The sequence below is a fragment of the Protopterus annectens genome, chromosome 12.part0, assembly GCF_019279795.1.
Source record: "Protopterus annectens isolate FY-2018-M chromosome 12.part0, PAN1.0, whole genome shotgun sequence".
NCBI lineage: Eukaryota > Metazoa > Chordata > Ceratodontiformes > Protopteridae > Protopterus > Protopterus annectens.
The window spans coordinates 492,102,772-492,120,264 of NC_056746.1; the positions used below are offsets into that span (position 1 = coordinate 492,102,772).

The 17,493-nt window shown below is 38.0% G+C and overlaps 1 protein-coding gene across 2 annotated transcripts in view; it reads left to right on the forward strand.

Annotated features, from left to right (window-relative positions):
• Positions 1–17,493, forward strand: part of PMM2 (phosphomannomutase 2) — a 265,695-nt gene that overhangs the window by 121,936 nt on the left and 126,266 nt on the right. For both annotated transcript variants that reach the window (XM_044089603.1, XM_044089602.1), the window contains exon 4: positions 17,154–17,245. In XM_044089603.1, the coding sequence (XP_043945538.1) occupies positions 17,154–17,245 (92 nt within the window). The remainder of the gene's footprint in view (positions 1–17,153; positions 17,246–17,493) is intronic.

Genomic DNA, 17,493 nt, shown 5'->3' on the forward strand with positions numbered 1-17,493 from the left:
TTGGGAAAGGAACCAAGGTTTTGGGAGCAAATCTCTAGAGAAGAAAATATAATAGAATGGAAAGAGGCCAGGAAGACATTTGGACTGCAGGCTAGAGACGCTCTTCCTACCAGGGCTTTACATCCGAGTATAGACAGAGAAAATGATAGGGGGATTTTATTTATATTTTTTATTTTACAGTTGTTTACTGGGGTAGTGCACTGATCTCTGTGGGCCATTTACAGGCACAGCCTGGATGAGTATATCCTATTGTAATGAAGAATTAGTTATATACAGTGTAATACAGAGTTGCATAGAGAAGTAGCTCTGTAAGCTTTCTCGGGTGCAAAGCTTTTATAGATCACTAAACTGAAAGTTAGTTACAAGCAAGGTGGATATGAGAGCAAATAACGCATATGTTGACACTTTGCAGTCTCATTTGAATTTGTTGCTTCAAACCTGATTAATTAACTAACCTAATGAAACTAGTGGGAGAGTAGGTAAAGGAGAGAAGAGAAAAAAGGTGAGGGCACTTGAGTGAGTAATTATTTCAGCAGAATTGCCAGGGTGATTAAATGCAGGTGAAGGAATGAATAAAGATGGGGTAGGTAGTGAGATTTAAGTGATTTGATGAGATTGGTGACATTGACATACAACATGTATAATTAGTTGTTTCTTAAGTTCAGTTCTAAACTCTGTGTATGAGGGGAATTCTCTTAGGTAGATTGGTACTGATTCCCACAATTTAGAGGTTATTGTGGAGATAGCATGATTGGTACAGTGTGTTTTAGCTGATGTTGCGGCCAGATTGGGGAGGCGGATTGTTATCTATATATCTTAGGTTGTACAATGGGGAGGCGGATTGTTATCTATATATTTTAGGTTGTACAATAGTGGTTTTAAGAAAGTTTGTGTGCTAGAGTTGTGTGCTATAGCTGAGTGAGTCAGGAGTAAGGATTTTGTAGGACAGGGAGGCCAGCAAGGAAGCCAGATATTTGATAGGAGCCATCTAGATTTAAAAGAGGTGAATTTGTAAGAAAATGGCATGTTTTCTGTGAAGATTTGTAGGGTTGCTTTATTTTTCTTTGAAGCCATGGCATTAATGGGCAGTCTATACTGTAGCAGGACAAAAAAGTAGAGAGTTAACTTTCGAGTGTTTTTCCCCGGTGGCTCTGGAAATTTAAGACTTGAGGCAAGACATATGTTCATGTATTTGAATGAGATGGTTGCTTCTGTAGGGGAAACTGTTTATATTTGTGTTGTGAAGTATACTGGGATCTTTTACAAATCTTTGTATGCTGAATAGAACTAATTTAGTCTCGGCTGGTTTAATACACACTTTTGTGTTTTAGAAGCTACTGATCAAGTGAATAAAGATTGTTTTGGAGTTGAGTTTGTGTGATAGGGACTGCTTAAATCTGAAGATGACCATGTCATCTGTGTTTAATAATGACTGTGGTAGGTTATAAGGCAATTTATTAATAAATATGAAGTAAAGAAGAGGTGTGAATGAGAATATTAGAGGGCTGCCTTTCAGAAGTGGTGCTGTACTGGAAAAGAAGATTCCTAATTTCACTCTAAAGGATGTGTTGGAAAGGGAGTCTTTACCAATGCCAATTTCCTTCAGCTTGTCTAGTACCAGTGAGTGGTCTGTAAGGTAAAATGATTTTGTTAACTCTATAAGGACTACCAAGCTTTCTTTTGTATATGTTGCTCAAGATTTCATCAGTTAGGGTCCAAAAAGGGCTGTCATGGTACTGTGACCCCCATTCCCAGAAGTATGTTGCTTTTTAAAGAGAGGGTGTTGGATATATGCATACAGTCTGTAATTAGAGTGTGTATTAGTATTTATTTATTTTAATGATTTTTTCCAAGTGTGGAGAGTGGGAGAGGTTTTCTGATTTTTGTTGTTTAAGAATAGGTGTTACTAACACTTCTTTCCAGATATTAGGCATCATGATGCTGTTTGTTAAACAGAGGTTGTAAATGTGAACAAGGGGAATGGCTGGGAAGTCATTGCACAGCGAGGTGAACCAAGGGTAGATGTCCTCTAAAACTGGTGAGGAGTGAGTGAGAAATTGGTCTAGCAGAGTTGCTGCATCTGATGTGTTTAAAGTGGAATGACGGAGACTTGGGGGAGAGGGTAGTGGTGGAAGGTGGGAGAGAATGGGTATATTTGGTAGATTGTTGAATTCATGAAGAAATTCCAAGGTGGTGAGATTGCCGTTGTTGCATTTTAGGACCTTGGCATGACTGTTTTCTGGAATCCTGTTTCCTGTGAATATATTTATTTCACTCCAGAAATGTTTTGCTTTAATTGGGAGGGAATACTGCCAAGAATTGTGGAATCCTAAATGAAAGACCTACTCTAGTAGAGTTTCTAATTGAATCTAGAACAGAAGCTGCTGTTAAAAAGGGAGAGTTAGTAGGGTGTATAAAATATTATACAGTAACTATAAGAATCAATCCGAAGACGTTAAAGATTGGGAAGAAAGATTGGATAAGCAATTTACAAGGGAAAAATGGGAGAACATATGAATGACTCCCAGTTGTGTCCAGAGAAGTCCAAGAAGATTTAGAATTTTTGCTTGCAAATGTTTGCATAGGTGTTTTATACCCCAAGCAGACCTAAAATAATTTTTCCTCAGGAAGGTGACAAATGTTGGAGGTGGGATGGGAAGAAAGAGGTTACTGGGGACGTATGTTTTGGGAGTGTAATGAGTTGGCAGATTTTAATTCCCTATAGAGTACTCTGTCAGAAAAATGAGTGTAACTAAGGAAACAATTCTTTTGATCTGGGACACAGGATCTGAATTGCCAAGACCTAGTAAGGCCTTGCTAAGTTTAATTCTGATGGCTGCCAAAAAAGCAATTACTAGAAAATGGAAATCAAACTATAAACCAAATGTATTTAAAGTATTGAATATTGTAACAGAGGTAAAATAACTGGAAGATGGATGTTAGTGAAGGAGCAATATACATAAAAATAAATGTAAATTATAGGAATGAAGAGGCTGAGGTTTAAGGGAAGGTAGGAGCTGAGCAATTTATATAATGGACTGATGATAGCTATGAAAACGAGCATACGTTATGGATAATTATGTAACTAGAAACATGTTAATGTGATTTTTTTCTTTTATATTAATGTACATTTTTCTATGTCTTAAGTGATAATTTAGCAAAGCTATTAAAAAAAAGTATGGCATGGTAAGGGTATTAACCTACCTCTAAGGGTTTGACAGTTACATTTGCTATGGGAAGTGCAACAATGCACATAAAGGGAGAGGTGATGGCCAAAACATTGCAAGGTTTTACAGTACATACTCAGAGGTTTGACTGTCAAGTGGTTGTACACTCTTTGCTTACATGATTTTATCAACAAGGTTGCTGCACTTGAGGTATGTCTTAATGTGGGTTACTGCAGTCTTGATGTTAGTCTTATAAAGAGATGTAAGGAGTGGTGAGAAAGAACTGATTTTGGAAAATCTCTTCTTGGTCATCTTTTTTTCAAGATCTACATGTTTTTTGATAGACTGGCATAATTGTGAAGCATTCCCTGGTTAGTATGAGATTGGCAATATTCCTGAAGTTGGAGTTGTGATTGTGGGAAAAAATTGTTAATTCTGCCTGCAGCCAAGACAGAAAAGAAGCTTGTTGACTTGGGGCAAACACTGATTTTTTTTTTCACCATAAAACAAAAGAGGTGAGCGTTGCCTTGAGTTATGTTAAAGAATATCATTTCTGTGCATCTTTTTTTTTCTCACAACGCTTATTATTGGAGTATGATATTATGATATCCAAATACTCTACACCCCTGGGTATGCTGTCTTATGGGTTGACTTTCTAGAAAATGACTTTTCAGCAGAAGTTTGATCATTGCTCACTATAGGATTCTGACTAAAAACATGCCTAGATCTTTTAATGTGTCTTGTAACATGTAAACAGTTTTTTAAACGGAGCAAACATTTGCAAAATAATAAAAACATATAATGAAAATTCTGCACTTTTTGGGGGTGTACCTACATTAAAATATAGTGTTGGTAGGGCTGCCATGTGATGAGCAGAAGAAACAAAGCAAGAAGGCATGATCAGCTGTAGATTGGATCACTTGGCACAGTGTGGGTAACCACATGCATTTGCATTTTGATTGGTTCCCCATGGTTGTGGATCCAATGGAAGCGGATGGCATGATTGCCTTGCAAGAGGGATTATAGAACTAAGATAAGATTACTTTGCCTCATTCAGGAGGCTTTACCTTGAGGAGTACTTCAAACATTTAACAATGTGTATAAAGAAGAGTTACTAGAATGTCAGGAGGAGAAACTGAGTAAGAGGACAAGTTTGTGGATCTGGAAATATGTATGCTGGAGAAAGAGAAAAGACCGAGAGAATGTTTTTGTTCATTGGTTGACTGGTTAAGACCAACCTAGCACAGGTGTCTGTTTTCAGGGGTAGCACAGGGTGCCAGTCTAACAGATTTGTTCAGAGTTGCAGATACCAAAGTAGAGACTGGAATTGAATGAATGAGTCAAACCCATTAATATAGAACAGAGTTCATTATCATGCAGTTATTGCCTTGTGTCCAGTTAGGCAAACTGTATGAAATGGGTATGATACAGCCATCCAGAGCAAAAATGAACAGATTTGCAATATCTTAACAGGCCAGATGGTAGGGCTGAAGCCAAGTAAGAGCAATGAGAAGGGGTGTAGATCACTGCTATTTTAAGACTGATGTGTAGAAGGACTTCTTCAGAAAATCAGTGTTACTGACTTGGAGCACCTTAGCACAGAGAATGGCAAAGTATTGACCATGACGCATTTCCTAGGTTCATGGACTAATTGGTCTAATTAAAGATGTGCTGGTGCAAGGTAGATATGACTTTATAAAACTAGTCCGTTAACTAATCGTATCAGCAGATGTTGCACAAGTAAGGTCAACACCAGCAAATGTCAACTTCAGTAACAAATGCACTGAAATTTTTTTTTTTCAGGATGTCTATTTGCCTGCACAGTCACAACCCTCAATCTGCAAAATTTTACTGTCAACAAACTCTGTATGCAATGTATGACTGAATAAGAATTCAGCTGTAAAAGTCTGGTCCACACAAGCAGATGCCATAAGAACACCTGACGAGGGTCTGCATTAGGTAGCCGAAGTGGTACTCCAACGAACACCTATTCAGAGACCCATAATCAGTGAAAATCACTTTAGCAATTTGCTGAATTCACTAAGGGCAACAAAATAGTTACCCGAAGCACAACGGACAACTACAGAACTTTGCCCTTTTCTCTATTGTAGTGTGATCTTGGAGTTGGTGTATATATAGTTGGGGGGTGAAGCCCCACAATTGGGTGGGTTTGAGTCAATTAAAAGTAGGTCTGTTGTGCTTCAGACAACTATTTTGTTGCCCTTACTAAATTCAGCGAATCGCTGATGCAATTTTTGCTGATTAGGGGTTCGCTGAATAGGTGTTCACCGGAATACCATTTTGGCAAACTAATATAGACCCCCTGACAATGCATTTGCTTCATTATCTTTGTACATTTAGTGAACAATGCTTTTATTTCTGTAATTTGTTGCATGTGATTATATTTATATGCATCAGTTTAGGCAGTAATGTCTCCGTAAAGAATTAATTTACCATCAGCCAGCATGAATTCTTTTAATCATTTTCTGTCCATGGTAGTTAATGAAATATGAGTGAAATTTTAAACATGGAGGTTAAAAATGAAAACAACCTCATTTAAATTTAAATGTAGATCATGTTGGTGGGCTATAGGTAAGTCAGTCAGTACCCATGTCTACAAGCTACCCCAGCACAAAATGATAATCATTAATTATATTCATCATTTAATTTTTATCAAGTCCTCCATAGTTCATAGTTTAGTACTAGGCTAACTGCCTTTGTGGGCCATTTTTAAGCCTAGCCAACTGCCATTGTGGGCCATTTTTCAGCCTAGCCAATTACCCCAAGTGAGAATCAAACCACGCACCTTGTGTCTGTAAGGTAAACACCTTAACCATTTTGCCAACCTCCCCCCTACCTAATTGAATTTAATTCTTTGTTATACTAAAAAGTGTTGTAAGCAGAAATGCTGCCTCTGAAATGGACAGGTATTTCATTTTAATTGATTAAAGAACTAACATACAAGTTCTTTCTTTAAACTAGAATATTTTATTTTTAATTATGTGGAACATGTATTGAGAAAAAAACAAAATGGAGTATGAGATCTACTTTTGTAATTTCGCACCTTAGAAATTTGGCATGAGACCAGACACCAGTTTCAGGTAACAGCTACCCCACCGCAACACACACCCTGACATGTAGTGCTGATATCATGTAAACATTGTCTTCTTACTTGGATGTTAAAGAAAATAATTTCTTGCTTTTGTTTTTTAAATGTTGTTTTTGCAATGTTCAGGTGTGGCAGGTTATAACTTTCCAGGAATTTTAGGATTGCTATGTTAATTAAAATTTTTCACTGTGCAACAACATATTTGACCTTAGTTTCATAGCTACAGCTAAAATGAAGACCATATTAGTTGTGTTAATGTACATGCAGAACTGCAGCTTTATAGGTGGATTTATGAAAAAAAAAATTCCATTTTCATTAACTTTTTTTCTGTACGTTTTGGATCCACTGCAACTTGCATCAAGCCTTCCCAGTCTTCCAGTGAGCCCCTTATTTGCCTGTCTTATGTGCTTATTACCCCATATCACCCATTTGGAGGCATCCTCCTTTTCGGCATAGAATTAGCTATTTGTCTCCATAACTTTGTTTTTATTTTTTTTTTGGGGGGGGGTAGAGACTGGCCAGACTGTTTAAAGCCTAACTGTGTTATTTGTGGACATTAGACAGCAAGTTACTGGAGCAGGCTACTGCAGTGATGAGCATATGGATGCTTACACACAACTAGATCAGCTGCATTGCATGTGTGCATTGCTAGACAGGCTGAAGTGTTATCCTTGCAAGCCTGTACATGAGCTTCCCCCAGCAGGTAGCACTCTTGTAGAGAGAACCTGTTGCTACATTTCCCAAGGGATTGATAATCCAACATCAGCTACTCACTGCCATACCTCCTAGGCAGGATTGCCCAGCACCCAAACCAATTAATCAAATCTACACTTCCTGGGTTGCTTGTTGGGCTTGATCTGTCTGTGCCATGGAACAGGCACATTTTATGTTATATATATTTAGTTATTTATTTATTTATTTAAAGTGCTCAAATGCTTTTACATACAAACAGTATCTATGTATTTTACATACAAACAAAGTTGGCATAGTAGTAACCGAAACAAAGCTTCAAACCCTGCTAGAAAATTCTGGAAGATGATGTACACCATGAGCAAAATGGGCATGTTTATTAATAGCCCAAATATTAAAAAGTATTACTGCTTATCTGGATCCATTCTACTTCCTCTCTGCCATGAGTTTTCCCCACGAATTTTAAAGGGATTGTAGTGAGGAAATCATTAAGGTGATTTTTCCTAGTAATTCAGTGATGCTTCCAGCAAAGAGGAACACTGGACCCTTGGACTGAATCAAAGTGGAAATAGTAGTGTGGGGCAAAGGGTGTGCAAAGAGGGAAGATACTCATAGGACAGAATGAAAGCATTAGGTGTCGTGTTACAAAACCATCAACAGATGTATCCATTTACTTAGAATTGTACCATGAAGCGTACTGTTTCATATGTTTACTGGCAGCAATGATGGGTAGTACCTAGCGTGTATTAGTATGTGAAAATGTAATAAGCTTTGCTTGTATTGTATCAGATTTGATTATTGATATTACTAGGCAGTGTGAAAGATACCATTGTGGACTACGTACATTTTAGTCAAAATATGTGACACTTTAGTCAAAATATGTGACGCAAGTGCCACATAATACGCTAGACTTAAAGCAAGATACAGGGTGGTAACATGGGTAGATCATCTGGAGTATTTTTTTCATATATGGAAACCTTTATATTGTATGAACATGAAATAATAGCAGCTTACAGATGTATGTGCAGCAAAAGTCAAATAGGACAGGTTAAAAGGGCTCGATTTTTGCTTAGTTTTGAGGGAAGGAAGTTGTTAGGGGGTTTACAGGATAAAAATTTGAAGTACCTTAAGGGACTCCATAAAGTGTAAGTGGATACCATCTTAAAAAGTGATTTAAGCAGAAAAAAAGAGGGCATATGGAGATACAGCTCAAGGGATGCATGAGGGAGTATTGCTTCATGGAAAGAATTGTGAATAATGAGGCCAGTCTTCAAAAAGGTGACAAGGGCAAAACAGTACATAAATTCAAAAAAAAAAAAGAAATGTGGCCAGATGCAAAAACATTTTTAATAATGTGGGAGAGGAGAAATGAAGAAGGTATTTGTTTTCTTTAACAGCGTTTTCTAGTTATTTATTAATTTAAAAAAAATGGACAGACTAGGTAGGTGGGTCATATGTTCTTAGCTACCATTTTAAGACTGTGTTTTATTATACCCACCCCCATGTCTTCACTATCCCCAAAGTTTCACAGGCATCTTCATGCTTTTGAACACACTTTTCTTTTATTTCTTGAAAAACGAATTAAAAAAAGTACTTCTGAAACTCCTGCTGAATGTGACTGTTGAAAGGTCCATCCTTCCATCTATCTATCCATCCATATCCACAACCTCTATTCCCATTTTTGCACATGGGGTTGGGGTGTCGCTTCAACATTGACAATTATCTAGAGCCAAGGTTCACATCGCCAGGTGGCTAGCCCTGCTGCAGCTGTTCATTCATACCACACACTTGCATGCACTCTCACACCTATGGCCAATTTAGAGAGTCCAGTCCACCTACAGCATGTCTTTGGAATGTGAGAAGGAACCAGAGCACCCAGAGAAAATGTGAAAAAGTAATGTTTTGAAGGGCCAAGTATATAGATTGTTATGCTTACACAATGATGATCAAACTGCACATATAGCCCTTGAATTATTGAAACAGGAATTTCTTGAGAGGGGCTATACTGGTCCTGAGATAGACGTATGCATCTCAGAAGCCTGGACACAGAGGGAAGGTAGGTGTAAAGCTCACTTTGAGGCTGGTCATTCCAGTAATGATCCAGATCTGTTGCCAGTGGCTGACATTTTTAGGGTTTCACTACAATATTCTAGTGACATCAGCAGTTTTTGTGATATTATTAAGGATAATTGGAAACTTTTGAATTGTGCACCAGACTCAGAGGGAAAACTGGTGAGACACCTAATTTTTCTTTTAGGAATAACCAGTCCTTGAAAAAGCATCTTTGTTATAGATCTTCCTCTGTTAATAATAGGATTGAGTCTATTAGGACTGGTACCTTTCTCTGTAGGAATTGTTCAGCATGTAAGTATATTTGTACCCTCCTGACATAGGTTTTACCATTAATGTTAGTTTTTATGCTGATTGTAAAACAGCTAACATTGTTTACTTTGCCACCTGTCAGTTGTACCATGTTTTTTTACATAGGCAAGACTAATAGATCCCTTAAAGAAAGGGTTTTAGAACACCAAAGGGTCATTAGGAATAAAAAAAGAAAGTAATGCTTTGGCACGGTGACCTATCCAATCGTACAGAAGCAGCAGAACAGAAATGGATACTGCTTGTTAATGCAGAGAGACCTCCAGGTCTCAATGGTGTTTTTACTTTAAAACCTTTTTTGTAGGCACGCCCTCTGAAACACTAGCATAGTCTTTGTTTTAATAAGGGGCTGGTTTTTTATTGGTTTGATTGTTTCTTTGTAATCCTATTTAATTGCTTTTTGGCTGTATTGAGAATGTCTGAAGCGGTGTGATAACCATGAAAGTGCTTTGTTTGGGTCTTTCGGCTTTTCCCGGTTAGGGGTCGCCACAGCGGAACTCCGGTCCGCTAATGATTTGGTAGTTGATTTTTACGTGCTGAGTTACCAGTCCTGACACACAACCTTCAACGAAGGTACACCCATTCACGCATGTCTCCATGCAGAAGACACTCTAGCTGAGAATCGAACCAGACAGCGTCTTACTGTGAGGCGACAACACCATGAAAGCGCTTACTTTGCTTTATCTTGTTCTCTTGTGTATTAAAAGTTGGTTTAGTTTAAGCCTTGCAGGCTCTCTACTTTTTATTTATTTTCATTTACTTGTTTTTTATTGTACCGTTCTGAGTCATGTTGTTTATTTTTACTATAGATATTCATACTTTGCCCAGAAGGCATCCCAGCTGAGAATCAAACCTGAGAACTTCTTGCTGTGAGGAGACAACACTGTCTACTGTGCTGCCACCACTCCCCCCTTTAAGCCAAGGGGTAATTGGGTTTAATTGTAATTTATAAAGAGAAGCTAAGGTCACCCCCACCCAGAGTCTTAATTCAGCAAGTTGGCAGTTAATGGTTCAGTTTCTAATACTTTGTGTGCATATTACAGTTAAACTTTGTTACCTTTTGGACAAAGAAAGAAGTGATTACTTACTGCTAGAGTGTTAGGACAGTGGTAGGTATCTCAGTTAAACTTAGAAGTTCAACAGAAATATAATAAGTAGATTGTTAATGATTTTATTACTAATTAAAGACTTGTATTTTCAACAAACAAAAGTTCTGTTGTATGAGGAAACTTATGAACACCATTTTGTTGAAAAATTATGTGCCAGAAATTTGCATGGACTTTTCCTCATGATCTATAAATTGTATTTTGGAATTAGAGTGAGTACTTTATTTAGAATTACCAGCATGTCTCAGTATTGCTGTTACTGCCTGTGACGTCCCTTCTCTGGGCTAGTAATCAAGGAGCCTCAATCCTTACCACTGACACTGGTGAGGGGCATTCACTTGGAACAAAAATAGATACACACAGTATTTCCTGATGCAGCTGTCTGTACCAAGCACAGTTTCCCTTAAGAGCACACAGGGAGCACTCTCAGTCTTAGGGCTGGGTTTCCCTCTCTCTATCCAGACCGCAAATAATACTCTCCACTGATCCAGACTGCAAATAATACTCTCCACTGACGCAGCTGTAGAGTTGAGTCCCTTGACAAGTTTTCCAAGCCACGTCCTCCACCATCCTGTCTGTGAAACCAGTGCCCTGTATCCCTGCTCAAAGTAGCTCACACACACTCACTCACTCCTGGGAAAGACTGGCATGGATTCACCAGCTATGCCCCCTCTGCCCAAACTATAAGGTAGATATTGCCACCAGAGCAATCCAAAGCCAGCTACTCTAAGGCTCTTACAAGGGTACCCAATTATATTGAGTAAAATTAATAGTAATACAAATGGCAGTGTTTGACCAATGCAGCAAGGCTTTCAGGAGCAGCCATGGTTTCACCAAATAAATATGAGTACTCTCAAAGGTTAAAATATCCTGTAAAATGCCATCCACAATGTAAAGTTTAAATATATTTAATAATAAATAATAAAATAACATGAAAATACCAAATATCTATTTACAATAAACACCACAGTTTCAGACACAGCAAATATTAAAAATAACACAGATGTATAGTTTCACACAGATGCAGAAAAACAGTACTTAACTAATCTCACTTTATTTTCCTGACTAGTCTAAATAATTACTATTCCCTGGCAACTTACTAAAGCAAGGCAGGGTGAAGCGGGTGAGGGGTCCTTCTTTGTCGGGTTTCACAAACAGACTGCCCGGAGACTTCTGTCTCATCTAGTATTAAAACATTATTTCAGTGTTGGATTACAGAATGACATCACATACACCTGATCAGCTGACTTCTAGTTCCCATACTACCCCATTTACTAGAAACTGAACCATAATCTAGCACATATATTTCATAATCCACACACAGAGAGCTTTGCTAAGATTTTATAGCATCTGGAAGCTATAAAACCATTTTAAAACTTCCACCATTCTAGGATAGCAATTAGTTCACCCCTAAGGACAATAAGTAGGATTTCTAGTCCTGGTTTTCACAGGCATTTTGTCTCTGGCTGCAATCAGAACTGTAAGATACAATCTTTAGGGCCTAAACCGGTAATTTAATTTCGGACTGTTTTCTAAACTGAGTTTAACCTCTTCTCTTCCAGTATCCTCTGTTACAGTATATTTGTTTCAAAAATTACAATACAGTCTGACATACAGGTTTATTTCTTTTTTGTCCAGCAGGACCCACTGTTGGTACATTTTAACAAGCAGCTTTACAAATACATTTTCAATACACGCACATGTAAAAATCAGCTCCAACTAGCTATGCTGGCTGGTCCCTCTCACCAGGCTGGATAAGGAAAAATTCACGGTCAGCTGTCTTATCAAGTGCCAGGATCCGCCACATCACACGCACACTCAAGTCTCTCAACAATAAGTACTGTAATGATTCCATCATAGACCATGTTGGTATGAATGACATGAGATGTACCTCAATGGACTATATGAAGGGAGACATGACTGAGATCTCCAATTGTGTGTCTCAGGCAGGTATAGCCCTTGCTTTAAGCAGCATTTTACTTTTGCCTAGGATGATGCCACAATACAAATAAAAAATTATAGAATTCAGTAATTGACTATGTTTCTGGTGTCATTCTAATGGAATAGAGTATCTGTCAGCCTAGGATGATATGGTAGACAGACCTTGATGTCTGCCAGAGATGGTCTTCATCTGTCACCCCTGGAATTTCAGTTACTGGCTAAGGCTCTTGCCAGCCCATAGGGCTTCTTTTAGGCAATGTCACAAGAACCAAATTCCAGACATAAAAATTCCTTCCAAAAACAAACTTATGGTTATGGTGCTAAATGCCAGGAGTCTAAACCTGAAATTGCACTCATTGGAAGCAGTTCTCACCTTGGAAGATGCTGACATTTGTGCAGTCACAGAGATCTGACTGAAAGCTGTGGAGAGCACTCGGCCATACCAGGTTACATATCCTTCCACACGTGCAGACCACGAACTGAAGGCATAAAAACTAAAGGAGGTGGTGTATCATTATTCATTAAAGATTAACACTCCTCTAGACTGGTTATACAGCATGATTTCCTGGAATTACTCCAGGTGCAATTGACTGTTGGGAAGACCCACCTTCAAGTCATTGCCAGCTATAGGACCCACTCCATGAATTGAGACATCCACTCAGCCTACTTGGATCTACTTGAGTCAATCAAGATACAACCTAACACCCCGGTTTTGGTGACTTTAATTACCCAGCCATTGACCAGGTAATTAACTCACTTGCCCAAAGGTTCCTGGATTTTGTTAAATCAAATGCCGTAGATCAGCTGGTTGACACCCCCACAAGGGGGTCAAACATCTGGTGCTCATCAACATGGGGGACCATTGTACCTCACCCAGTGTGCAGTCCTCCCTGGTGAGATCTGACCACAAATCAATATCACTAGAAGTAACCATAACACCTGAACCCCCCCCCCCCCCAGCTGCAACCAGACTAAAACACTTTTATTTTAATTTGCGCTCTGCTTCTATGCTGTGCTGGATCCAAAGTCTTCTTAAGACGCACAGTCTTGCTGTGCTGTTTACTGCTGAATCAGAGAGACAGAGTTTTGCATGACTCCATCTGTAGTCTGTTTAAAGCACCAAGCCTTTCAAATTGTACACTAATAAGAAATATATTTTGCAGCTATAAGCACAGTTACAGATGACTTATTTTTTATAACAAACATATACTCTTTGTCAGATTGTAGCATATATTTACAAAGTTTTCCTTCATTACAGATATGAATGATGATTTCTGCAAAATACCTCTCTCTGTCCCTCTCTCACATAACTATAGTTGTTATAGAGTGCTAGTCATGCACATAGATTTTATTTCCTCTTGATATCTTTTTTGGCGTTCTGTGGGAAGTCACATAATGTCTGTTTTTAGACATTTTCATTGTCCTGTCAGCAGTTCTGCTGATGTGAAAATGCACAAATGCACGCAATCAGATGAAAGGAAACATCTGGTCTGTTATTGAAAAAACATCACGTATTGCTGAGTTTAGATATTTGTTCTGCAAACATAAGAAAAGCATGTGATACTTACTTTTCAATATTGCTTTGTTAGGCTTTTCTGATGCTGTGAAGAGAAGCCGGTCTGTTATACATATAGTATGAATGCACATTTTACATTGTTAAACTCTATACATATATTCAAGCAAACTTTTTATTCTATGCTTTATCTTTCAGCATATTTACAACAGAATTAATTTCAACCTTATATTCATAATCTCTAACACTTATTGTTTAGAATATACATCTCAGAAGCCTAGGCAAAAACTAAAGGTCTGTGTCTGACAAAATTTGCTGATGACTGCAAACTGAGAGCAGCATTGAGTCCCCAGATGATGTCAACACCCTGCAAGAGGGAGTTACGCAGACCAATGATTAGTGCCAGACTCATGGTCTTAAACCTAATACAAAAAAATGCATCATCATCCCATTCAGCAAGGGTGATGTGCCAACTAACTGCCACATCAATAATAATACTCTAAGCACACAGTCAATGGTGAGAGACCTGGGCACAAGTTGACAGCAGTCTTGCCTTTGATCACTACGTCGCCACAGTGGTAAGAAGGGCATTTTATATTGCTTATCTCATAAGTAAGGACATTGCTTTCAGAAAAAGGAAGTTGTAACTCCCCTATGCTCCTCCCTCATCAGGCCAATAATAGAGTACAACGCCCCCTTTGGTATGTACCTGTCCAGGCACCTGCAGAAATTGGAGAGACCACAAAGGTTTCTTACAAAGAAAATTCAGGGTCTTCAACTTGCTGCATGTGGATAGACTGAAATCACTGCCACTTTACTCTGTGTCTTAGACTACTCGGAGGCGACCTGAGCCTTGCATGTAAAGCAATCTTAGACCCTGCCTTAATGGAAATGCTGTGCATTCACAAGTCTAGTGGCCCACATGTCACTCGTTCTAAGGACCTTTACCTGGTAAGCGATATCAACAGAACCTTTTGGAGGGACAGATTTGTCTCCCAGAGGTTACCTCACATTTGGAGCAGGCTTCCAATTCATGTTGAGCAGAGCCCCTCGTTGACCCTATTTAAGCATAATTTAGACAATTGAATGGGTAACCAGAAATTCACCCTGGTGTTCCACCTGTGTCCCTCTTGGACAAGGGCAATAGGTGCTGATATTTAGTGTCTGTTTCAAATAGACACTCCCCGGGAGCAAGGGTAAAACTTGGCTAGGCTTGTAAGGGCCCTAGGGCCTTTAGTCTAGTAAACTCTTATAATCCTGTGTTACACATGCACTGCCCTACTCTCTCTGGCATAGCTGGCACTGCATCACATCCATCACACTGCCATTGTGATTAAAAAAAAAAAAAAACTTTCCATTCAATTGTTACATCATACTAGTAAGTACGGCAAGCCATTCCTGTCAAAATGATTCCATAAACAACCATTCCTGTTCAAAGATATACCATAAAATACAAGACTGAGGTGATACCATTACTAAATTATCCTAAATTTAATACGACAATTCCCCATAAATAAACTTAACATAATAAGATACATTTCTTTTTAGTACATTATTGCATCTTTGTACTTGTACAAAATTTCTATTTGTTTCCTGCACTTGTTGCCATGTTTACTGAGTTTTTGCAGTAAGCATCATACCTGTTAAAATTTATCATGATTGAACGCATTGTGACATATTGAGAGAAGGTAATTATGCTTCCTCTCAATTGTAAACCATAAATTATCATTATATATTTTAGAACAAATATTGCTTTTGTTGGATCATTTGACTAAATATTCTGATTGTCCATTTTGGGTGTTATGATAATTTTTAATCTGGGGTTTAAACTGGGCGTGAGTGTACTTTAACAGTTAAGTTTTTTAATAATGAAAGCACTGAAACAGAACCTCCTGTGAGGAGGCATTCATCAAACTCGCAGTATTACAAATACTGCCATCCATATAGTAATAGTCTTATTTTTGTTTGGAAGGGGTTGCTGGCACCCCTATAACCTGCACACTCTTCCATCTTTAAAAGTAGTCAAGGGGAGGAACCAGCCTCCCTTGCAAATAGAATTAAGCTATTGATGTGCAAACAGTAGTATTTGTAGCACCAAATGTTTACTAAATTTCTCGTGGTTCTTATCACAGCAGTTACCTTTGTTTATTCTTGATGCTGTAAAGCTGATGTAACTGTTGACATCTTCCATAAGCTACGATTGTTATATGATTGATACATTATCTGGTATATGTTCAGATTTATGTTCATTAAGTATAAATGATATCATGACAGCAGAATACAGTTCTTTGCCACAGGCATGTTTGATTTATTTATTTTTTTAATTCTGAAACTGTGACATTTTATATCCTGTTGCACTTGGGTCATATCTTAGACAAACTGGATAACTAAAAAACTAGTAGCATTGCACATGTAGTCTTGGTGTCCAGCTTTTATGAAGTAATACTGTTTTTGTTGGACCAGACAGAATACATTTATTTTATTTAATTATTTACATACAAACATACATTTGTTACTAGAATAGACTGACTGGGTCAGCAAGGCAAACCTCACTTTTCAGTGGTGGCCTAGGGATTAAAGCTGCATAATATGCATACAATAATGTGAAAAATACAAAGTACATGGAGAAAAAAGCATATAAACAAATAGTAACAGAAGCAAGACAAAATCCTGCAGATTTACAGTTGCATTGATAATTTATCACCATTACATATGCAAAGCAGATTCATGGTATTTCAGTTTTAAAAATCAGGCACCTTTGTAATACTTCTATAAAATGTGTGAGGAGAGAAGGTGAGGGAAAAGCTATGTAGAAAGGTGAAGACTGATATGCATTTGTGCAACAAATACAAAGTGAAGCAATGATTGTTCAAGGTATACAGTATTTGTTGGGCATATGGAACCAGATGTGTGTCTTAACTGTGAGCCCATGAACCACAGCTTTGTTCATAAAAGCACACCGTGTCACTTTGTGAAAGTGTATAGGAATTGACGTACAGTTCATTTGACTATTACAAAAATGACTGATATCATTTTTTCCTCTACAACCCCTGGTCACATACTTCTCTTTCATTTAAAAGTGTCTATGTGGGACTTTAAACATGAAAAAGTAAAAGTGCAGATGTAATTTTTAAATGTCTTCCTTGTAGACGCACCCTTTATTCTTTTTTTTTTTTCAGTGACACAAAAGAGCATGCTTCTCATCATGGCTTTGTCATGTAATTCATATTTATTTTATTCTGCCTTAGAGCATTCAGAATCATATGGGAGAAGATGTACTTCAGGAATTCATTAACTATTGCCTCACCTACATTGCCAAAATCAGGTTGCCTAAAAAGAGGTGAGTTATGTGCTGTACCTTAAGCAACTTCTGTCACTAAAAAAAACTGCCGTATTGCCGTATCTCTAATATCTGAATGTATTGCTTTCCTCCTCGGCCTGTTTATCTCTTCAGGCTTTCAGCAATGCCATTTTAAACCAGCCTTTACTCTTTTCTTCCCTTGTCTACTTCTAGTAGAAGGCAGGACTGCCAGTCAGTAGCACACTTGAGCCCCATTGCTAGAATATTAAAAAATAATATACAGACAA